General features: G+C 47.6%; 2 protein-coding genes across 7 annotated transcripts in view; both read left to right on the top strand.

Annotated features, from left to right (window-relative positions):
- USP4 (ubiquitin specific peptidase 4) overlaps window positions 1–16586 on the top strand; it is a 53271-nt gene extending 36685 nt beyond the window's left edge. For 2 of the 4 annotated variants that reach the window (XM_077858880.1, XM_077858881.1), the window contains 12 exons: window positions 153–377; window positions 1116–1199; window positions 2107–2201; window positions 4506–4697; window positions 5336–5424; window positions 8722–8949; window positions 10231–10301; window positions 10564–10682; window positions 11040–11189; window positions 12221–12324; window positions 15299–15387; window positions 15760–16586. In XM_077858880.1, coding sequence (XP_077715006.1) covers window positions 153–377; window positions 1116–1199; window positions 2107–2201; window positions 4506–4697; window positions 5336–5424; window positions 8722–8949; window positions 10231–10301; window positions 10564–10682; window positions 11040–11189; window positions 12221–12324; window positions 15299–15387; window positions 15760–15921 — 1608 coding nt within the window. In that variant the 3' untranslated portion in view covers window positions 15922–16586. Of the gene's footprint in view, window positions 1–152; window positions 378–1115; window positions 1200–2106; window positions 2202–3783; window positions 3881–4505; window positions 4698–5335; window positions 5425–8721; window positions 8950–10230; window positions 10302–10563; window positions 10683–11039; window positions 11190–12220; window positions 12325–13050; window positions 13212–15298; window positions 15388–15759 lie in introns of those variants that run through there. The other 2 variants (XR_013357927.1, XM_077858882.1) reach the window with 2 other exon arrangements.
- A 328-nt stretch (window positions 16587–16914) lies between these two features.
- Window positions 16915–22735, top strand: C19H3orf62 (chromosome 19 C3orf62 homolog). 3 transcript variants are annotated; one of them, XM_077858904.1, is made up of 4 exons: window positions 16915–17043; window positions 17423–17843; window positions 18702–18793; window positions 20102–22735. In XM_077858904.1, the coding sequence occupies exons 2-4, from the start codon at window positions 17428–17430 to the stop codon at window positions 20368–20370; spliced, it is 777 nt and encodes a 258-aa protein (XP_077715030.1). In that variant the 5' UTR covers window positions 16915–17043; window positions 17423–17427; the 3' UTR covers window positions 20371–22735. The 3 variants fall into 3 exon arrangements, with proteins under 3 accessions (XP_077715030.1, XP_077715031.1, XP_077715029.1); XM_077858905.1 differs by having other exon boundaries at window positions 16956–17077; XM_077858903.1 differs by lacking the exon at window positions 16915–17043 and having other exon boundaries at window positions 17161–17843.
- The last annotated feature ends 1438 nt before the right edge of the window (window positions 22736–24173 follow it).

The following is a 24173-nucleotide window of genomic DNA, read 5'->3' on the forward strand; positions in this document are numbered from 1 at the left end:
AGAGTAATCCAAGCCCTGGCTGGCCTGGACCAAGTTCTTTGCTGTAGAGACTGCCTCATGATCCATCTCAGAATCAGTGGTGGATCATTCTGGTTGAAGGAGTAAACAACTCTGATGAGTTTAGAATATCTGGTTTATCTTTCTCCTTCCAGGTGGTGGCAAAAGAAGCCTGGGAGAATCACAGGTTACGGAATGACTCTGTGATTGTAGACACATTCCATGGCCTCTTCAAATCTACTTTGGTTTGCCCAGAATGTGCTAAGGTTTCTGTGACCTTTGACCCATTTTGCTATTTAACTCTCCCACTGCCCCTGAAGAAAGATAGAGTTATGGAGATCTTTCTGGTTCCTGCTGACCCTCGCTGCAGACCTACCCAGGTAAGAGGATCTGCATCCTCATGGCACCCCTCATTGTGGGACCTTGAGTGGGGCTTCTTCTACCAGCTGCCTCTGACTCCCTGTGGCACTTGCCTGGGTGTGTTCCCTTGGCCTCCATCTAACTTTTGTGTAATCCTGTAAGGATTCAAGGAAGATTGTGAAGGTCCTTTGGACTTCTCTGTCACTTTTTTTCCCGTTTCATTTGTTCAACTCAGGTAATATGACTGATCTGCTAAGTGGTCCTTGCATCTGAATACTGGGAGGCCGCAGCAGGGTACTCGGTCGGTCAGCTAAGAGAGTCTGGCCAGAACAAAAGGCTGGATGAGTGGCATGGTCAGCGGGTCTGCAGTGTTCCTCCTTGCTGCCAGCTCACCGAATGACCATACTGCTTCATCCTCTGGCTTCAGTTTCTTCACTTCTTACAGATCATGGCAATCTGTACTTTTTAACAGTTCCTTAAAGGAAGGAGTAAAGGACTGCCAAAAGTTAAGAATGAGACAAAGCAGTATTTAGGAGGGAAAGAAATGGGTGGGCTCCTTTGCTGCTGCTGGAATAGAGAGGCAGGTGCTGAGGCAGAGGACTTGCTGTTTGTTTTCCTGACCATTCATCTGGGCCCTGACCTCATGTACGCTGTTCTTAGGAAAGAGGTCATGTTTGCACTCTCTGATGCCTGCTCATCCCAGCTCATCTACCCTTTGCCAAGCACCCTTGTCACCCCTCCCATCTTTCTATTTGCAGTACCGTGTGGTCGTGCCATTGATGGGGGCCGTGTCTGACCTGTGTGAGGCTCTTTCCAGGCTGTCCGGCGTTGCTGCAGAAAATGTAAGAGTGGTCAGTGGCAATTGGTCTGCTGGGGCCACTTTGTAGTCCTTTGCTCTGTATTTTCAAACTTGTGCCCATTTTGAGCGGGAAGTTCTTATTGGCCAGCACAAACGTGATTATATGTGGATGCCTCAGTCCTGGCCCTCATTCACTGCACACTGCAGCTGAGACTGTCCCTTCAGCCATGGGGAACACTGTTTCTCCTCATTGATGGCACACTAGCCAGAGGGCCAGGAGTAGGGTTCTGCTTTCAGCTTTCCTGCCCCTTGCCACATGACCTCTTCTGTAATATGAGAAAGCTGGAAGTTCTTTCCTACACTAAATTCTGTAAGTCTGGAGTGACAATGTCATATTCTTGATAGAAATCTGTATTTAAAAGCAACTGCCCTCACAGGACTTTCCACTCAGCCTGGCCCTGTGTGGAGGTGGGGAAAGTGAAGAACCCCCCGCCCCCGCCCCATCCTCCTGTATAGTCTGAGTCTCAGCCCTGGTCAGTGCCCCTTCTCAGCCCCACTCCCCTTGCACCCCTGCTAGTTTTAGGTACTTGCATAGTTAGGGTTTGGTGTGTTCAGCCATGTGCTGAAGATGGTTTCAAGACTCTTGGCCCTGGGGGACACTCCAGAGGTTTCTGGATGAGTACTAGTATTTGGTCAGCACTTACTCCCCACCATTACTGCCACTTGAGGGAAGGTCCCATTGTAAACATCAGGACAGATGTTGCCAGCATGTTTTCTGCTGGTGGCATTCATGCTGTTCTTCTGGGTTTTGGCCCCTGAATTCTGGGGCTGGTTGCATGGTGGTCTCTCTGGAGACCACCGTGTGGCAGCACATCGTTTTCATTGGCTCCTGTGTTTTATGTAGAAGCTCTTACCCATCCTGTAATCTTTCTGTTACTGTTGATTCTTAGATGGTGGTCACAGATGTATATAATCACCGGTTCCACAAAATTTTCCAAATGGATGAAGGTTTAAACCACATCATGCCTCGGGATGACATTTTTGTGTGAGTACTTGTGGTTTCTGCTGCAGCGTCCAAGGAAACATCCTAGAGGCTTTGCCTTATAGGTGTCTCTAGAGCAGAAGATTTGGTAGTCAGTGCTCATGTAGATTTGCCCTGACTCCTGGGTGCATAGGATGGATGTTCAGAGAATTGTGGGCAGCCATCAATGTGCTAAGCACTTCTGGCACTTCAGAGCTAGACATTCCAGATAATTCTCTTCAGCATGGACATAGCCTTTTGTCAACAATTACTACCTGTTAAGAAAGCCTATTTAATGGTTCCACAGATGGTCTTGCTATCAGAAATTTCTTTCTCAAGAAGAGTTAACAGCTATGTAAGGGGCCATGGGAAGGTGAGAGAAGGGATGTGGTAGGCCATGGCTCCTTTAACAGGTGCCATCTCAGAGTGACAGGGAGAGTTGATAGAAACAGCCTTTTTCTCTTCTAAAATCATGTAAGCTCTGAGACTTATTTTTCTCATCCATGTGGGGATAGTACACTGCCAGTTCCTGTGGCCCCCTGGGCCCCTCCCAGGTCCTCTTTAGGGCCCTGTAATTTTGTGTGTCCCTCTCCCAGATTGGGTAGAGTGCAATATGAGCTTGCCTGCGCTCCCTGACAGCCACTTGCTCAGGGAAGCTTGAATGTAGACCATAGCCATGCTCTTTCTCCCTCATTCTCTCTCACTGGAAACTTGTCCTCTGCTGAGAAAGGTTTTTAGGATTTGTTTTGGTTGAGGAATGCAGTGCACAGAGGAGGTATTTCCTTCCCTTTAAGTTTTCAGGCCGGTGACTTCTAGATCACTCTAAAAAGAGTACTTCTTGACCACATCCAAGATCCTAGTTCTGTTCACACTTATGCAGGCTGCCTCCCAATCACAGCCATCTTCACTCACTTTACAAACAGAGACACCAGGGCTCATGCTGGGCATCAGGCTAAGGCTGTCCATTTCTGATCCCAAGTCCTGAAAGCATCTCCCCTCAATTTGGAAATTAATGTTTACACACACCAGAGTTTAGAGGAACTGGGACATTGCCATATGGGGAGCTTGGCAAACCACCACCAACAAAAGAATTTGTAGAGTGCTGAGTGCCAACCGTCAGGAAACAATTATTTTAAAGATGAATTGGTAATTGTCATGAAAACACACTTGTACTAATATTTTTTGAACAAGTGGTAGACTGTGCTAAAAGTTACTGAATTCTCATGGCTGTCCCATAAGGTGGGTAATTCCATTGTTTACTGAGTAAGCGGAGTCAGAGGGAGCACTTGGCCCCGTTAGAGCAGCCAGAAAGTGACAGCGACAGACCTGGAATTTGGGCCAGACTCTCTCCAAGACCATGTTCTTGTCCCTGATCCTGGACAATAGGGTCTGTACCTAGAGCACACTTTGGTCATTTTTTTTTTTTTTTTTTTTTTTTTTTTTTTTTAGTTTTTCCTAGGACTCCTGCACATACTTCATTTAGGATTGTTTGCCAGGCATCTGGGGAGGGGTGTGTGTGTGTGTGTGTGTGTGTGTCTGTGTCTGTGTGTGTGTGTGTTTATAGTTTTCAAAAATTGAATCAGTAAGTTTGTGTCTCCCCCTATAGGAAGAGGGAAAGACTACAGTCGGTTGCCAGCAATTTTGGTAACATCTGTTCCAGGATAAAACATCTATAAATCTCCTCAATCCCATGTATTCACTAAGTAAGACATATTTTTCAAAATCATTGATTTGTATTTAGCATTTTCTTTGGTTATCTCTAATTTTTAAAAAATTAAATATGATTCTTTAATTTCAATGTTTTTGAACAAAGATGGCAAACAGTTTTATAAATTTGTTTCCTCATTTGAAATAAAGAACCTTTGCCTACTATTTTAGGTATACATTCTTGTATGATACTTGGTTTTATTAAAGGTCAGGGCACTTAGGAATACCTTTTTACAAGTTGACTCCTTGGTGACAAAAGATGAACTTGGTGGCCAGCCCCCTGTCCCCCCCACCTCTGTGTCTGCAGTGATGGTCTGGATGACACCTGTCATCTGTGTTGAGTCCCATTTGAAGGACCACAGAGTTGAGGCCCTGGTTGGGGGAAAGAGAATCATGTTAGCCCCAAGTCCTGGGTTATGTAGGTTCATGTTTTGCTGACAATGACCCTTAGGATTGCTGACCCAGTTTCTAGAATCATCTTGGAAATGGTTTATCCACCTTTTATGCTGAGGTATGGTTTGTCCCAGTAACCACAGTCCTGGCCACCATGTAACTGCAGCTCAGATTTCTGCTGTTCATGTGATCCACTGCTGAAGGTACCCTTTCATGTGATTGACACAGGTACGAGGTCTGCAACACCTCTGCTGATGGCTCTGAATGTGTGACACTTCCAGTCTACTTCAGGGAAAGGAAGTCCAGGCCATCAAGTACTTCCTCTGGGGCGGTGCTATATGGGCAGCCACTCCTGGTTTCTGTTGCCAAGCACAAGCTAACCCTCGAGTCCTTGTACCAGGCTGTCTGTGAGCGTATCAGGTTGGTGTCAGGAATGTGTTTTGCTTATTTCCTAAAATCATGATGGGCCCAGTCATAGTAGTGACTGCCCTCTTGCAGAGTGCCTCTGTTGTACCTGGGTCCTCATTCCTATGAAAATGCAGTTGGGCCAGCCCCTGGGAGGGCCGGGACAGGTGCTCTTGGGACAGGGCATCTGGCACATCTTATGCAACATGATACTGGGGACCTATATTTCCTCTGTGATCCCTGGAATCATATCTGTCACTTGTTAGTCACTTGGTTTAAGCTATCTAGTGCTTTGATGTCAGTTTGTGTTTGAATACAGTTTCCAAAATACTCTGCTGTCATTCTAATGTTACTGAGAAATATTTCTTTTAATGATGGTGCCATGTGACATTCATAAATGACTTGAAACAGGCATTCATAGAAGATTCAGTCTTCAGTGACTTGGTATTTAAACATCTTATTTTTGGGTTCCTCTAAATTTCTTAAAATATGGAGCTATCATGTGATTTTATCATTTTATTATTTCTTTTATGTACCTGAATTGCTTTGTGAATAGCTGTATGTCCATTGTGAACCACATGTATCTGAGTAGTAGAGAAAAACAGGTAAATGTTACAGCTAACAAATAATTCCTTTTCTTTCTTTTTTTCCAGCCGCTATATCAAACAGCCTTTGCCTGAGGAGTCTGGCAGCTCGCCCTTGGAGCCGGGGGCCTGCAATGGCTCCAGGGGCAGCTGTGAAGGTGAGCACTCACCATGCTGTGGGGCTATGACTGACCAAATCCCTCCCGACCTCCCCCTTCTTCCAAAGATGTGGTGCACACAAGAGAGGGAGGCGCTAAGGCTGGATGAGGGCTCTGGCTGGAGGGCAGACCCTGGGAGCTCCATCACATTGCTCTATGCTGCCAGCGTCTGTTCTCTAGCTTCAGCTCTCTATGGATTCTGCTTAGACATGTAGGCTGGGTTTAACCGTAGGCAGAGTTAACCTCACAGAACTGAGTGACTTGCCTAGGGTCATGGGGCAGTTAGGATTTGATTTTAGTCTGTTGGAATTTCCGAGTAGGTGCTTAGCTAGCCCTTGACCGCCTCCATGGCCTGGCATCTATCTGAAGATCTATTACCTTGGCCCTTACCCATCACTCTGGTGTGGCAATACCTCTGGAAAGGACAGGAGTCCTGGCCAGCCAGTCAGGGCAGAGGCTGTTTCTCTTGAGTATTTCTTTCTACCCAGGAAGCTACAGGTGATAGCTGACTCTAGATAGCTCCTGTTTCAAGAATGAAGAGAGCCACAGTGTGCAAAAAGGTAGGATAGGCTGGTTGCAGGAAACCCAGAGCCCTTGCCATCCTCCCGTGGCCAAATGCCCACAAGCTCATACTTGTCTGTGGAGCTCAGGTTGTCACTCTTCTTTTGGGGGCCTAGGTAACTTAGTGGATTTATCACTGTAAAACCACAAATGTTCTCCAAGTTAATGCCATACATTTTCAGTTGCAAATTCAATTGCTCAGATTTCTCCAACACACACACAGTCCTGGAAAATGAGAGGGGACATTAGGAATAATGCCCACAAGGCTCCATCCTCAGTGGATATTGCAAATTGTATTTTATGGTATTTAGTATAGTCATAATGTTATTCTTGCCTAGAATATATTCTCCCACTAGGGATGAATAAGAGCGTGTTTTGTACATAGGTCCCATGTGCAGAGATGTCAGAGTGGCTGTGGCAGTTTCTGAGCAGACCCTGGATCGTGGGTTCTTGGCGTTCTGTCAGTTAAAGCACTGTGATTCCTAGCTTAAAGTGTGGGGTGGACTTCAAGTTGCCTCATTCCTCTGAACTCATCTGCAGAATGGGATAATAACTTTTTCACAGTTGAGGTTATAACTTAATGAGATAATGTGGGTTAAAGTATGGCATGTAATAGGCGCTCAATTAATAATAATCATACCATGTAAATATTTGCTCTTGTTACAATTAGCCTAGCTTTTTAGACATTTTGTCTATCAGTTTTGTCAGAATAGAGAGAGGTAGAGTGTACACAGGCAGAGGGAGAAGCCGCCCCATGCAGGGAGCCCGATGTGGGACTCGATCCCGGGTCTCCAGGATCACGCCCCAGGCTGAAGGCGGCGCTAAACCGCTGAGCCACCCAGGCTGCCCACTGCCTTCTTTTGAATCCTTTAACTGAGTCTTGGTGCGTAGACTTTGAACTCCATTTAATGTTGAAATACAAAATACTTCTAATGTCTTTACTGCCATGGCTCCTCATCAGGCCTCTGTGGCTGTCTCCTACTGATTCTCTGAGCGATCTTGGGTGGCTGCTTTCAGTGGACTCTGCTTTCTTTTCTCATCCTGTGATATACATTTCTTGGTATTTAATTCTGACTGCATTAGCAGAAGCTTCCTGAGGTTGTCTAAGTAGCTGGTAGCCAGTGACACAGCCAGGAAACACAGTTTATAGTTTCAGGGCTCTGTTTGTTCACTGAGTGGGCCTGAAGCAGGTTTTGGCTGTGTTCCTCTCAGAGAGGTAATGGGTAGAGCAGGCTTTCCACTTGCTGGTTTGGGAGCGGGGCAGGCCCACCTGGGTGTAAAAGAGGCAGAGCCTCCATCCGTCTCTGACCAAGTTAGCTGGTCTTGGAAACAGAATGTCTGTGAGTATGGGGCTTATGCCAGCTGGCTATTTAAGAATGGTACTGACGGGGACCCATGTCACACCCTCATCCACGGCTGTGTTATTTCTGTGGCCTGAGAGGGAAGTGCTGTGTTGTCTTGGACCTGACTTGTCTTTCCTTGTGAACACTGCTGAGGCAGACTGTCTTTAAAAGAGGATTCTTGGGCAGCCCGGGTGGCTCAGTGGTTTAGCACCACCTTCAGCCCAGGGCATGATCCTGGAGACCCGGGATCGAGTCCCATGTTGGGCTCCCTGCATGGAACCTGCTTCTCCCTCTGCCTGTGTCTCTTGCCTCTCTCTGTGTGTCTCTCGTGAATAAATAAATAAAATCTTTAAAAAAAGAAAAAGAGGATTCTTATGTTAGAACATCCTCTTTTCCTTGGAGTTTCCATGTCTACTCATCTTGTCCAAGTATATAAACTTCATGTTTTAAATGTTTTCTTCTCCTGTTACTTTTCCATCACCTCTTGGAGCTGTCCCATCTTTGTTGAAATTACTTATCCAATGCCCTCACTTTCCCTTTGGCCCAACAGCAAAACAGTGCGATGAACATATTCATGGGTCGTCTTAGTGCAGCCACAGATACCAGTTCTCTGGAAATACCTGGGAAATTTACTCATCAGTATAATGTCTCTAGAATGCCTATAAAACTCTTGAGGGCTACCTGGCTGGCTCAGACGGAAGAGCATGGGACTTGATCTCAGGGTCATGAGTTCAGGCCCCCATTGTGTGTAGAGATAACTAAAAAAATAAATCAATCAACTTAAAAAAATTCTTGAAATTCTACCATCTCAAATGAATAAGGGCGGGTAAAGTGGGGAGGACTGTGTCTGCTATGTCCCCGGAACCCAACCTGGCACCTATACCTGAGCCACAGTCACTGACTACTTGTTGAAGGGCCAGCCAGCATGTTTCTTGAAGAGGAACTGAAGCTTTAACTTAGTATTTGTGATCATAGTAATACTTTTTAAATTGACATTTAAATTGTTTCTAAACCACTCTGGTCCTTTTTTCTCTGTGGATCAAGTGACAAAGTTGAAAGAGTCTGAGGATGTGGGGTGAAGCCCAGTAAAGTACCAGGCGTGGAGGGGCCCACATTTAGGACAGGTGGGCCTGCTGACTCATCTCGTGCCTTTGGGGGCCTCAGTAAGCTTTCCCGGGCCCATGCTTCCTTATCACAGGTTAGCAGGGCCCACTCTGCCTCTCTCACCAGCTTGGGGCGAGGGTGAATTCAGGTGCCTCATAAAGGGCTAGATGTGGTTTCACATGCAAAGAACAAAATCTGGAAGGAAGTACCATAATTAGGTATAAAAGTAAATTTTTAGCATTGAAATGTTGGCAAATTATATATGCATGGGTTTTCATTTGTATGCCAGGAGAAGACGAAGAAGAAATGGAGCATCAGGAAGAAGGCAAAGAGCAGCTCTCAGAAACAGAAGACAGTGGGGAAGACGAGCTAGGAGGTGACCATGAGGAGACCACCCAAAAGAAAGTCAAAGGCCAGCCCTGCCCAAAAAGGCTTTTTACCTTCAGCCTTGTGAACTCCTATGGGACAGCTGACATAAATTCCCTTGCGACTGATGGAAAACTACTTAAACTCAACTGTAAGTACTTTCTTCAACTTTTCAAACTGGGTTTGGGTTGTAGGATTGCTTAGAATCTGTTTGAAAATCCTCTTTGCTCTCAGTATTCGATGCGCTGGGCTCTCACCATCTCCCTGTAGCTTCAGGAACAGACATGCATGTGGGCCTTGGCTTAAAGCTCCCTAACTGGTCTCTGTTTCAGAGACTTGACCCCTGCCCCAGCCATCTTGTCAGGCTCGTCCCTCTGGTCCTCGATGACGTTAGATGGAAGTGAGCTCTCCCTCCACTGCCACTACCCTCAGGACCTTTGCTCTGGATTGATAACACTTCTCATGCCTCCCACATGGCAGCGTTTCCCCAGAATCCTCTCACTTATGAGACTACATGTCTATTTCTTTTCTTCCATAAGACTGCTCATGACATATGACCCGTCTAGATGGTGGTCATGGATTTCATGGGCTGTTTGTTAGCTGGAGCCGTGAAGGGGGTTGCTGTGCACATGGAAGAGGCATCCCAGCAGGATGTGCATTGTGTGGAGAGCCCGAGAGGATGGTGAAGACTCCTGCCTGGAAGCATTACTGTGTCTCCTTCACTGGAAAATAAATTCGCTTTCTTTCATTCCCTTTCTTTTTCCTCAGATCTCTTTAAAAATTTGTTTTCATATCAGCTTTATTGACGTGTTTTCGGGTCTTTGTGTCTTTGTCTCCCTGTCCCTGCAGCTCTTGCCTCTCTGTTCAGGAGCCTCATTCTCTTGTCCAATGCCTTGCAAATTCTAGGCACCTTCTCGAACTCCAGTCTTTGGTTCCCCACCTCGGTCTTCCCATCTCCTTCCCCTTGTGTCGCATGCTGGGGCCTGGAAAGTGCCCGCAGGGAGTAATCTGCGCTGGTGTAGGCTTCACCTTGTTTGTTTTCCTTCTCTTGGGGGTGGCACTGTGCCTCTGCCTGATACCCATCGTCTCAAAACAGGCGTTTCATTATTTTGTCAGCTTTCCCATGAGTTAAGATGGGAAGATGAGTCTCGTCGCTGTGACTTTATCTTAACTTCTGCTTTTCAGTAGCCCATATGGTTAGCACCCCTGGAACTTAACTATGGCATTGAGGAAATCTTTGCCAAAGGATTTAGGGGTCCAAGGGTTCAGACCTGGCTGGCTCAGGGCTGAGCATTGCTCTTGCTGTGGCTGGTGATGGGTGAGCAAGAGTTGATGATGCAGCTTGAGTGTTTTCTTTTCACTCCTGTCACTTGAAGAGCCTTTCCTGTTGCTGGTCATTAATAATGAGTAACACTGTGGTCCTCCTCCACAGCTCGATCCACACTGGCCATTGATTGGGACAGTGAGACCCGGAGCCTGTATTACGATGAGCAAGAGTCTGAGGTACGTGACTCGGGATTCTTCGTCGTGAAGCAGTGCTGGCTTCTGCTCTGGCTGTATATTTGGGTCACTCTCACCAGTTCTCCGGCAATTTAACAAATTCTGTTCAGACTGAGAATGGAAACCACTTAAAGATTTTGTCACGTTATGTTCAGAGGCTCCAGAAAGTATATTATATTCTAAGCATGGAAGTTTGTGAGGTTGTGGCTTAACCTGGTAAGAACTCATTTCCCCACCAGAAGTCAGCACTTTTTTTCCCTCACAGGCCTATGAGAAGCACATGAGCATGTTGCAGCCTCAGAAGAAGAAGAAGACTGCCGTGGCCCTGAGAGACTGCATTGAGCTCTTCACCACCATGGAGACCCTTGGGGAGCATGACCCCTGGTATGCAGCTCCCCAGTCTGGGTGGGGGCCCCCATGCACCCTGCACTGATCTGCTGGGGCCATCTGTGTACACAAAAATCCTTTTTTGAGGGTGGGGAAATGTGACACTGTCACTTCTTTACATTGACCCTATATCACAGTCTGTCTGTGCAAATTGTTTTCCAGACTAAGAAAGTCATGCCTCCTTTTCAGAAGGTGGCTTAGACATACACACACACACCCCACCCTGAAGCAATCATGCTAAGTACAGGAAAGGATGCTGTGGGATTGTGGCTATGCCTGTGTGCTTGGGTGCTCAGGGGCCCTGGTCCCATCCCCCACCGCCCCAGTAAATGGAGGTTTCTCTTTTCTCTGCAGGTATTGTCCCAACTGTAAGAAGCATCAACAGGCCACTAAGAAGTTTGACCTGTGGTCCTTGCCAAAGATCCTGGTAGTCCACCTCAAACGTTTCTCCTACAATAGATACTGGAGGGATAAGCTTGACACAGTCGTGGAATTCCCAGTCAGGTGGGTCCCTGAGCTGCAAGTTCTTAGGAGAATTCAAAAGTAGGCAGAAGACTTGGGCACTGATTTGCTGAGAGTTTTGTCACCAAAGACATTTCTGCATTAGGATGCATGTTGCTGGGCTTTAGGCAGTTGGACTTGGGTTCACCCCTCTCCCCATCCTCCTACCTTTGGCGAAAAGATTGTCCTACAGAAGCACTTTCCAGGCTCAGAGTGAGGCTAATCATTTCTGCTCTCTGAACCGGGCCTCCCATCCGTCATTAGTCCCAGGGAGCCTGGTCTCAGCTGGACAGCACAGATACAGTACTGCTTCTCATTAACTGGGTGATGAAGCAACCAGAGCGTGCTCAGCTGAGGAGAATTGGATAACTGGGGGCTGCAGTGGAGATGCAGATCCAACTGTCTTGTTCCTGGGGCAGAGAGTAGGATTGACTAACTCCCTGTGTTCCTGGGTCCCAGGATGCAGAGTGTAACTGACACAGAAAAGGAAGCCAGCCTTATAAGAGTTCGTCTGCCAAATGCAGATTTTAAAATGCTCACTGGGTAGTGGGAGTGAAGGTAGATGCATGGAGTATAGACGTGTCAGTGGGAGAACCTGGGTGGTGGTACAGGAGGATTTGTTGTAAAATTTAACTTCTCTGTGTGTTTAAAATTTTCAAACTAAAATGTTGGGGAGAAAAGTTTTCTGGGGCCTCTTTTGGTATTTAAATTTTTATGGCATCAACTGTAATTTTGATCCTAATTGCCCTTCCTACATAGTTGCTGCAGCCCTCTTCTCCATGTCCAGAGCCCTTCCTTACTGGTGCTAGCTTGGTGCTTGGAGCTAGCCGGGCAACTTCTCTCCAGCCTGCATAGGCCAGTGGTCAGACGAGCCCACAGGGCCCCTGCCACGCAGCCTGGCTGTCCATTCCTGATGTAGTTACTGTTTCTGCTTCCCTGTGTCCTAGCCTAGTGCAGAGAAGGGGTTGCTGGGTTACTCCAGCTGCTTTCTCTAGTTTGATGCAGTAAAGGCCATTTTTGTGTTTTGTGCTCAGAGCTCTGAACATGTCCGAGTTTGTATGTGACCTGTCGGCAAGGCCTTATGTGTACGACCTCATTGCCGTGTCTAATCATTACGGAGCCATGGGAGTTGGCCACTGTAAGTACTGGCATCTGCCATCTCTGACATGTTGAAATGCCTGTGGCCAGTCTCACTGGTCTCTTCCTGTGTGCCAGGCCCTGCCCTCAGTACTTTATCTTTAGTCCTTCAGGCCTCAAGTGTCAAGGTTTCAGGCTTGGTCCAAACTACTGCTGCTTCTCCATTCTTTTTCTTTCTTTTTTGGGGGTAGGGATGGGGCTCCCCCCCCCCAGATTTTAGTTTTAAATGGTCTCTACACCCAACATGGGGCTTGAACTCATGACCCCAGGATCAAGAGTCCCTTGCTCCACCAACTGAGCCAGCCAGGCACCCCAGTCTTCATATTCTTGAATCCAAGTAATTCCGACCTCTGGGAATCTATCCTAAGGAAAGTACTTGACATTGGGAAAAAGCTTAATGCACAAAGATTCCCCTATTTATAACAGTGAAAACTTAGTAGCTGTGTTGGTAAGCCAACAGTTGGCACTGCTGTCCACCTACTTGATGGACGAGAACACCGCCATTGCAAAAAAAACAATAAACATGGGGAAATGCCCATGACGTGTTCAAACTCATATCACTGTAGAAGCTCATATCACAACTATATTAAAGCAAAAATCAACGAAACTTTCTCTTTGCTCTACCTTATCTTCCAAAATGTCTAGAATGTGTAGGTTTTTGTTTCGTTTTGTTTTAAACTATTTATTTATTTATTTATTTATTTATTTATTTATTTATTTATTTTAGAGAGAACCAGCACTTGCGATGGGGAGGGACGGAGGGAGAGGGAATCTCCAGCAGACCCCCGCACTGAGTGTGTAGCCTGATGCAGGGCTCGATCTCATGATCCTGAGGTCATGACCTGAGCCAAAACCAAGAGTTGGATGCTTAACCTCTGAGCCACTCAGGTGCCGCTGGACATTTTCTTTTTTAATGAAAAGACTTCGTATATTTTGTTACTTGTTTGTGGAAAGGTGTTAGTGATGCTTGAAGTGAAGAGCTGGGTTTCTTCACATCTCTGCTGCATCTACACCATGACAACTGCCACTACACCCAGTGTTAGGACCCCAGAGATGGCCGCACAGGAGGTTTCAGTTCCTTTTACATTCAACAATAAATTATAGAACTTCCCTAAGCTTCAGACCTCTTCCCTATACTGTGACACTTTTTCTCTCAGCCCAGCAGTCTGCTTTCTCGCCCCTCCATTTTTACTGTATCACCTCATGGCTCAGGATGGCTGCTCAGTGTCTGGCCCTCATGTCTACATTGCACACTATCAGAAGAAGAGAAAAATGGGCGCAGCCTTCCGCCTTTAAGGCAGCCTCCTAGAAGTCCCCCCTCAGCTCTTCTGTGGACATTTCATTAGCTTGTAACTGGGCACGTGGTTACATGTAGCTTTAGGAGAGGCTAGGAAATAAAATTGTGCCTGTTTGAAAGTTGGGGCTCTCCTAGAATGGCTATTGGTGATCCCTCATCACATCATACCCTGCAGCACTTAATGCAGCTTTTTTCCAGAAAAATTAATTTTCCAGAATTAATTTTGGGATCTGTGTTCATGCATGCCAAATGAAATAACTTTTAAAAGTTTTAGTATATAAACATACCACTTGGGCAAGTTCCTTAGCCTCCATATCCTTCGGTGTTCTCTCTCGTCCATGAGATCAGGCTGGTTGCCTGAGGACCCACATTAGGTCCACAGTTGGAACTCCAGGATTGAGAGCCATCATTATTACTGTAATGCCAAATGTAGGGACAGGTCCTTGGCACCTTTTCCTGTGTTCTTCATCTCTGCAGTAGGCACTCCAGTCCTCACTGGAGAGTTAAATGGCTGGCCCAGCGTCATGCAGCAGGTGGAGACTAACAGCCAGTTCTCCATTACAGTCATTTTGTAGAGTCTGGGGTAGAGGGTGGGGTGGGCAAGGAATTACTCATTGCTGCTGGGATTGCTGTTTACAAACATCCTGCTGGAGAATAGTATAAAATCAAGATAGAAAGTGTTGGCTGTGGGGAAGGCTTGGACCACTGTGAGGAATTGTTACCCAGCCACAGACTTTGATTCTCAGAGAAAGATAAAATTTAAGCCATCTTGTTCACATCCCAGCTCTGCAAGCCTGAACGCCCAGTGTATCCCTCACTGGGATTACCCCAGAGACTCTGGAGGCAGGAAGAGGCAGTAGTAGCCATCTACCTGGACCAAGTGGAGTTTGATTTGGTCTGTTCTTTTGAAAGCCATTTTGCTTAAATCTTAAACTTCATCAGCTTTTATGGGTCCTTGGCTCTGGATTATTACTTATAGCCATCCTGAAGATTGATACTGATTTCTCTGTTTGATTAGTTTCCCAAAATTAACAGTTTAAAAAGCCTTGGTCTGTGACAACTCCATTTTTGCCGTTTTTTTTTTGTTTGTTTTTGTTTTTTTTTTAAGAGTGGGAGTGGGAGGGGAGAAAGAGATGGGAGGCAAAAAGAGAATCCTAGGCAGGCTTCATACCCAGCATAGAACCTGATGCAGGGCTTGAACTCACAACTCTGAGATCATGACCTGAACTGAAATCAAGAGTCAGATGCTTTAATCAACTGAGCCACCCAGGTGCCCCATTTTTACTCTTTTCAAGAAAGAACAGATTTCAAAAAAAAAAAAAAAAATTAGTTTATCTTGGTTGTATTTGTAAATTATTCTCTTTTTTTTTTTAAGATTTTATTTATTTATTCTTGAGAGACACAGAGAGAGAGAGAGAGGCAGAGACACAGGCAGAGGGAGAAGCAGGCTCCATGCAGGGAGCCCCACGTGGGACTCAATCCCGGGTCTCCAGGATCACACCCTGGGCTGCAGGCGGCGCTAAACTGTTGAGCCACCGGGGCTGCCCTGTAAATTATTCTTAATTTCAGGGCCTATGTTTTGTGTTTTTAGAGTTTTATTGTTTAGTGCAAGTCTAATAAACTAGCCAGATTAGTTCTCTGGTGATTGCTAGAGGTATTTTCTTTGTTGACTTGGCAGATACTGCATATGCGAAGAACAAACTGAACGGGAAGTGGTATTATTTTGATGATAGCAACGTGTCCCTGGCCTCTGAAGATCAGATAGTGGTGAGTAGGCTCTAATACTTGGCTCCTCCTCTTACCTTGATGATGGATTAAAGCTGGGAAGAGCCTCCTGGGCTAGTTGGTTATTTGGTCATCCTGATATGACAATGGGAGCTGGGTGTGGTAGAGAGTTGACTGCCATTCCTTCCAGGACCCTTCCTAAATGAGAAGCTAGGTTCTTCTCTGGGTTCTGTCACAGGGTACCGGCCTTTCCCCACTCTCTGAGCAGGGTCTCCTTCCTTGTTGCCTCTGTCTGAATGCACAGGGCAAGATGGCAAAACTCTGAGAGTGGGTTTTGAACAGTGAGAGAAAAGCCAGGGAGAGTGGATGGTAATTCCAACCAGTGAATGAACTTTTTCCCCTCTTGTGTTATAGACAAAAGCAGCTTATGTGCTCTTTTACCAACGTCGAGATGATGAATTTTATAAGACGCCTTCACTTGCTAGTTTTCCTGGATCCTCTGAAGGAGGGACAAGCCCAAGCAGCTCACAGCAGGGCATGGGGGACGATGAGGCTTGCAGCATGGACACCAACTGATGCTGCCTCCAAGATCCTGCCGCCCCACAGCACCAGTGTAATCCCCCAGGAGAACATCTTTGACACCCTGAAGACTACTAGTGTTTGGTCTAAAAACCAGATGAGGAAATCCCCTTCTTTTATGAGCAGAAGAAAAAAAAAAAGACCCTGTTTGCTCAGAAGGGTTATGTCAAGAGGCTGAATTATTTTCTTTTTAAACAGGTGGTGAGAAGTTTTTGTAAGACCTGTAGAGCTGGAATGTGGGGGTTGGGAGGGGGGCTACACAGTGGAGTAAGGCCGATGAATTCCAAAGAATGGAGAGGAACACTGTAATTGAGGATGGTGGCCATGAAGACCTACAGCAGGCTGCCCTGAGTTCCTGGATTTCTTACTCTGGTGCTGGTTCCTGGTCACCCCAGCAGTCTACCCACAGTAAACCAAGCCTCAAGTTCACTTGATATCCCCTTCTCCCTTGCTGTGCACTGAGATGGGTTTATAATTCCCACAGAATTAGTCCCTGAAGCCTGTTTCTGTTTCCCTTTGAGCCATCTTGGAATTTCCATCCTTCTCTCCCCTAATGAAATGAAGATATTTGGTGTTGGGGTCTCCTGCCCCTCAATCTCGTGTGGAACCTAGCAGTTCTGTTATGTCCCTCACCATCTTTGATGAATTAATTAACTGTTGGATATGGTGTGGAGCTTTTATTACATACCACTTAAAAGAAGTTGGTGTACAAAACTTCTGGGTACAGTAGCCCATCCAGTTTCTCTCCACATTGGCTTGAGAATGGGAACCTTTCCTTCTTGCCCACTTTGGTAAGAAGTGAGATCCCCGCCCCACCGGCAGCTTTCTGGGCGGCCTGGCCCCCCCCACCCCCGCCCCGGCTGCCCCCACCCCCACCCGCTGTCCAACGCGTCCCTGCCGCCTCCCTTGCTGGGAGGGGTGGGGGTGGGGGGATGGGCTTCCGCTCCCGGCCGGGCCGCGTGGGTTTTAAGAACGGGGTGGGGTGGTCGCTCCGGGCATTCTTATCTGACCTTTAACCTTGGCAGGGTGGGGATCAGGGAGCGCCATTCTTGAGCGCGTGATCGGCCGGGGCGCGCGCAGCGACCGTTGGCGGGGGTGGCAGTGTGGCCACACTGCCGGGTGAGGACGCGGCTGCAGACCTGGCCGAGGGCAGGTGGCCGCCTGCGGGCTGCTGGCGAGGGCCGAGGGGGCTGCACACTTGGCCGGGCCTCCGCTGGGGCGGGCGGGGAGGGCGGGCCCGAGCCCGGGGAGGCGGGGCCGGGCGTCCCTGGGGCTCCCGCCCGATCGCAGGTTCCTCCCAGAGAACCGCGGGCTACACCCGCCACCTGGGAGGAAGGCGCCCGCAGTGTGGGTACCTCTAGCCGCTGGCCTGTGGCGTGGATCGAGCTCTGGGACATGCGTCTTTCGGGGGTGGTTTACAACTTAGTCTGTAACGTTATTCTCGTTTTGCTCTGTGCATTTCCAATGTATTACATAATAAAGACGTGGTCGCTTTTAGGGGAAATGTCTGAAAAACTGAGAAGATGCAGAAAGGAGCTGACTGCGGCCATTGACCGGGCCTTTGAAGGCGTCAGTCATTCCCAGGAATGCTCAGGCCGGCAGAGGCTGGAGCTGGACGCCGCCGCCGTGCCGCCCTCCCCCCTCCCTGTGCACCGGCTTCTCTGCAGGAGGCTCCCACTGGCAGCCTGCTCCTCCTCCGCAGCTCCTTTCATCCCAGTCCCGTGTGCTCCTGAGAACGAGAGCCCTGCCTTTGCTCCAAACCATGCCCCAATGAATGCAAAGCCACATGCTTTATGCCCGAAAAGAAAACCTCTGACCAGTAAGGAAAACGTATTGACGCACTCCTCCATTTTGGCACCCGAAAGACAGTTTTGGAGAGCCATGGGAGATGGGGAGAACTGGAGAAAAGACAGCCTAAGGTGATTCCAATTTGACTGTAAAAAGTTAGGAGGGGACTCTGACTTCTGAACATTTTGAAGTTCCTAAATTGAGTCTGTAGCATTGCTTCTGCCTCCCCTTGAGGACTGTCAGACCATTCCCAGAAACCACTTTGCAGTTCCCAGTGGGGTAGTGAATGTTAGAGAACCTGATTTCTAAGTCACTTCATTTTTTATGCTGCAGAAACAAAGACCTTAATTCCAATGTGCATACTAGGGAGAGGCCAGACGGATGGGATGGCTTGGCCCTACTTCTTTCATCCTTCTCCCTTCACCCCCATCCCACCCGATGAGGTTTTAGACCATCCCTGGGTTAAGATCTCCCCTAGACCTTTTTTCTCCCTGATAACTTTCAAGTTTGTTTATTTATATAATCTCTACATCCACTGTGGTATCAAACTCATCACCTCAAGGCCAAGAGTCACATGCTCTTCTGACTGAACCAGCCAGGTGCCCCTCTTCCTACTCAGTTTAAACTGCCTGGTTCTAGGCACCTTTGGAGCAAGGGTGACCGTATGGGTTGGAATTTCAAGGTCCTGCCATCTTGGCTGCCCTGGAGGCAGAGAAGGAAGAAGCCATTTGCTTGGTTCAATTCTAACAAATTCATAGGCATGAATGCGCCCTTGGTGATGCTCATGAGTCCTGAGGATGATGCTACTAGTCAACTTACCTGACTTAGCAGTTTCCAGTTGTCTGCTCTAATCACAGCACAAGAGTCAATTTAAAATTACCAGTATGTTTTTGTTTTTAAGATTAACATTGAGTTCCCTACAATACTTTATTGAGACTCTAACTCTCCACCTTCTTTCTTTTTTTTTTTTTCCCACCTGGGGGCTACAGGAAAGATATGGAGAAAGATTTGAAGGTTGACTCAAACATGCCACTCAGCAATTCTAGCCAAGAGGTCACAAAAGATCTGCTTGATATGATCGGTGAGTACAGAGGCCAGACCTGTCCTCTCCTTGGGAGAATAGGTCCTTCACACGGGCTCTTGAGTCAGCAGATGTCTTTAAAAAAAAAAAACAAAAAAACAACACTCTCTTAGTTCTCATCTGTCTACATGGTAGATTTGTTTTGCCGAGGGCAGGCGTGCATAGCACCGTCATGGAACCGATAGCATGATGGAGACACACGTGATTCAGGTCATTTCATAAATGTCTACTTACAGTGAATCCTTGGATGTAAGGGACAGTGGTTCACCAGGAGTTGGTTGAGTTAGATCTGGAGACAGGACATAGGCAAAGATGGGGTGAGTGGGTGGTGGTTCAGCTTGGGTAGATAATACAAGATTAGAAGAAAAGGGGCAGCCCCGGTGGCGCAGCGGTTTAGCTCCGCCTGCAGCCCAGGGCGTGATCCTGGAGACCTGGGATCGAGTCCCACATCAGCTCCTGCATGGAGCCTGCTTCTCCCTCCTCCTCTGTCTCTGCCTCTCTCTCTATGTCTATAATAAATAAATAAATCTAAAAAAGAAAAAAAAGATTAGAAGAAAACTTAGAAGCCCAAAGTTCCCCTGTAATTCCAGCACCCAGAGAAAGCCACTGTTAACAGTGCTGTATATCCTGCCAGAGGTTTTTTCCTACACATCTGTACATTCCGTAGGCGAACTATATATGCCCTGTTCTTATTTTTATTTATTTTTTGTATTTTTTTTTTCTTCAAATGACTCACGCTGCACATTAGATAAACAGCCTGAAGCTGTTGGCTCTGGAAGGGCCTCTAGGTTATAGGCGATGAAAGGGAGGAATGGTGAGAGGAGTCACTCCCCTGAGGCCACAGAATAAGACACCTGCCAGGCTACTATGTGAGTGCCTGGAGTCTCTTCCAGTAGCCTCAGCCTCAGGAGGAAAGCTAAAGGGTATCTCCCTTCACTCACCATCTTCCATAGTCCTTGCCAGCAGGGGCAACATTTTGATTCCCCTAAAGACTCCATTGTTTTCACACTATGTCTTGTCAGGTGTCATGTGTCATGGCTTGTCATGAATCTTGTTCCCTAAGATTCAAGACAAGCCTGTATATCTATAGTCTTCCACTTCCACTTTCCTTGGGGACTGGCAGGTAGCTGAGCTCAATAACTCTGGGACCAGACGTGAGGGCACCTTAGAATTTGGCACTCAGCCTGGGAGCCTGCCTGTCCCAAAGTCTCTGAAGAGTGGCCAACCTATGTGGATTTTAACTTGTGCCTGACCTGTCTTCTGAAACCTCTCACTGGAATTGTAATGCTGAACGTTCTTATTTTAAAGACCACACAAGCATCCGAACTATTGAAGAGTTGGCTGGGAAACTAGAATTTGAAAATGAGCTGAACCGTGTGTGCAGTCGTTGCGAAGACTCGCCCTTCAGGGAGGAAGCCTGGGCCTTGCTCGTGGACGAGAGCCCTCAGAAGGCCTCGGATACTGACCCCGGCAGCCTCAAGCAGGCTTTTGATGATCACAATATTGTTGAGACTGTGCTAGACTTGGAAGAGGACTACAATTTGATGACCTCCTCTTTCAAATACCAAATTGAGTAAGGACAGTTGACTGGAGCTTTGGTTCTTTCTAGCAGGAGGCTGCCATTCAGACAGTGATCAGTGTCACTGGGGGCCACTGCCAAGTGGCTGGTAGGATCTGAGTTACCACACCTTCTTTAACTTCCACTTGTGTCCCTTTTTGAGCTGAAAGCCCAATTTTTTTATTCTGTCGCTTTGAAATGTTTCTTACTGTAGGTGTTTTTTTTTTTTTTTTTTTTTTCACTTTTCTTGGCATCTCAAATGTGTTTTTTGATGTTTAATACAACCCTTACCCAAGGTGGGTGCTGGCCATGGGCCTCTGCTGTGTCTCCTGGTGTTCTTTTCCATGGGTCCCTGAAGAAGTACTGGGACCACAGTCAGGGTGGGCTTTGTGTACCCTCTGGGACCAGCCCATCCCAGGCCAGCACAGACTATGGCCTCAAGCCCTCCTATCCTTGCTCACTTTGCACACAGGGCTGCCTGTTGTCTGCAAGGAGGGCCATACCCTCCTCATTTCCAGACCAATCTCCCCTCAGCACCCCTAACCCTGACCCTGCGTAGCTTGAAGGCCTCCCTGCCACCATCCCTCACATCAGACACCTGGGCCCCCAGCCAAGGGCAGTGGGAGGAAAAGGGAAACACAGGTCCTGCCTATCTACCTTCATGCCTGAGCCCTCATGCATCCCACTCTAGGCCTGGAGACCCGGGAAGCCATAGGTAGTTCCAGTGGCATTGACCCTGCTGGGGCAAGATGGGCAGGAGTGAGGGAGGAAGCAGGCCACTTGCCTGCCTGAGGTCAGTTAGAGCAGCAAAAGCCTACCAGGGATGCTCCAGCCGTAACTCTGGACAGAAATGACAAGGACATCCTCAGAAATTATTATTTTTCTTAGAAATTATTTTGACAAATGTCTCAAAACCATGATGTTCTTTGGTGGCTTTTTTTTTTTTTTTTTAAGATTTTATTTGAGAGAAAGAAGGTGTGTGCATGAGTTGGGGGGAGGGGCAAAGGGGAGGAGGGAGGAAAAGCCCCGCCCCTGAACAGGGCTTAATCCCAGCACCCTGAGATCATGACCTCAGCTAAGGGCAGACACTTCACTGACTGAGCCACCCAGGTGCCCCTCAGACCCATGATGCTCTTTCAGGAAACATAAGCTATCAGGCAAGTTTTGATGGCCTTGCAGAAATGGAGTCTTAGAGAAGTGCCTGCCTTCTGGGCTCACATGGGGAGGACGGCGGGGGCGGTGAGGAGGCTAGCACAGGGGCTATTTGTAAGACCCAAAGAACTGGGAAGGAAAGCCCAGTGGCCAAGGGGTCCCCTTGCCAGGTCGTTTTTCAGGCTATAGACCTCAGCACAGGGCAGGCTGCAAAGCCAGTGACACAGGCCTGGTGATTCCTGCAGGCTCTCAGGTGAAGACTGCACACCCACCCTTCAGCGGCGTGGCCACTTACGAGGTAGGCCTCCCTGAGATGGGCCTCCCCTGCCAAGGCAGCCGCCACCGTTGCCCTGCCTGAGGCAGAGGGCAGGGCCAGATTAACCAGAGGCTCCTCCCTGGTCACCTGACATTCAGTCCCTGTGGTCCCTGCACAGGGGTTGGGGGACACCCTCAGTAAGCACTTGCAGTCTGTGGAGTGGGGGATCATTTTCTTCTCCCTTAGCAGGAAGGACCAGAGCAAATGAGAAGAAATGCTCACAGCATCCTGGGCTGCCCTGCTCAGACGAAGAATGGCTGTGTGCATGCTAGGGGTCTACTTGATATCCAGAAAAGCCAGGACTCGAATAATAAGTGTTGATGTGGATAGTCTCCCATAGAGATGGTAGAGCTTAATCCAACCTCAATCCCTTCATCACCCCTTGAGGCCAGGCTAGACTCAGTAACTCACTTCCAAGGACCAGAGCAGCGAAAAGAAGAGTAGATTTCTATGGGGAAGCCTGATAGCACCTAAGCAAATGAAGGTGAACACCATCAATGATAGAGAGCAATGGGAAGGGTGCTCCTACCTCTGTTGTGTTCTTACCAGGACCCCATCTCCCTGGTCTAATCATAAACTAAATGTTAGACAAACCCAGACTGGGGGGCATTCTGCAGGATGCCTGGCCAGCACTCCAGACTGTCAAGGGCATGAAGAACAAAGACTCAAAACCTGTCACAGACACATTGACTAAGGAGACACACTGACTAAATCTCACTGTGGTAGTCTGGATTGTATCCTGGAACAGAAGACAATGGAAAAACTGGTGAAGTCTAAATAAAGGCTAGAGTTCATGTATTTATGTTTCTTAGCTTTGACAAATATGCCTCAGTTATGTAAGATTAGGGGAAGCTGAGTGAAGGGTAGATACAAACTCATCTCAACCCTTCCTATAAATCTAAAAGTTATTCCAAAATGTAAAGTGTATTTGTTTTTTAAAAGTGCGCTTGATCTCCAGTTTGTACAGATGTGTGTATGTGAGAACAGTGTATACAGGCGATCGTTTTGGAAGAACAAGGGAGTTTGTCTTTTTTTCCCTTGTCCATATTTTCTAATTCATCTGCTGTGTGTATGTGTGTGTGTGTGTGTGTGTGTATACACACACACATATATATGGCTTCTTAAAGCCCTCATCTACACCAACCAGCCATGGGTATTCCTCCCCAGCTAATTGCCCAGAGCTGACCTTCACCGTCCCCAGAAACTGGGGCAGAGGCCAGACCCACAATGGGAGGACTCACAGAATCTTGACCTTGAGGATGCTGGGTCCTAGGGACTGGAAGCTCTAGGTCTGGAGCTCCTTCTTCAACGTTCCATTCACGATCCCCCAGGGTCCTTGCACAGGAAGTGGGTGCTGGGAATGGGGGCCTAACCCTAACCCTAGAAAACTGAGAGGATTATTTCTGCCCATAGAGGAGACTGTGAGCCTTGAGAACAAGGGTCAGCATGGGGGAGGGACCTGGCACTACCTGGCTGGACAGACAGATATATTACTGCTTTAGCTAAGTCTTTACCAGAAGGGTAACTCCTCCTGGGATCCTCGAATGAGGAGCTATTCCTCACTGTAGAAACACAGCATCCAGTTTAAGCAGGTTAGCCCTGAACCTCTGGCTCTCCAGTCCCAGATTAACAGGAATAGCCATATGGTCATTTCCCTGCTGATATGGACTCCTGTCTGCATCTCTGGCTCCCTGAGGTGCTCCAAGGAGACGTTCCTGCCTTTGTCATCTGCTTTACTGGGCAGATGTATGCTCATCTATATACAGCGGGACAGGAGTTTGGGGCAGTGGGTTTCCAGGGACTTAGCTAGAAGGGGAACAAGAGTCTAAAACATTTATTTTAATAAAACTTCCTCTGGTTTTCAGGGGACTGGGACCAAAGGCTTCTTGGGGAGACAATGATAGTCATATTTGAGAAACTAAAAATGTTTTACGTCATTTGGTTCTCTCCCCCGCAGCTCATCTTGGCAAACCAAACAATCACTGAATTGTTTCCATGGAAACACCAAACTGATTTGGATTAGCAGAATCAAAATAGTAACAAGGCAACCTCAAGAATAAATAGGAGCTTTGGAACCTGCTCATCACAAACTGCAAATTCAAGCCACAGCACAAGGCACGTGAAAAGCAGGGCCCATCCAGCCCTGTAAGAGGTCTCCAGGTCCCCTGGCTGCATCCCACCAGTGTCCATGCCCTAGCCACTAGAAACCAGCTCTATATGCAGGCTGGCAAGACTTTGTAAGGCAGGAGATGGTCCATAGAAGCTCCTAGGACCTGCTGGAGGGCAGGCAGGGAAGGCTGAGGAAGAAGGGATAAGAGAAAGGAGAGAGGTGAGCCAATGGTTGAGTGAAGGTC

The sequence above is a fragment of the Canis aureus genome, chromosome 19, assembly GCF_053574225.1.
Source record: "Canis aureus isolate CA01 chromosome 19, VMU_Caureus_v.1.0, whole genome shotgun sequence".
Lineage (NCBI taxonomy): Eukaryota > Metazoa > Chordata > Mammalia > Carnivora > Canidae > Canis > Canis aureus.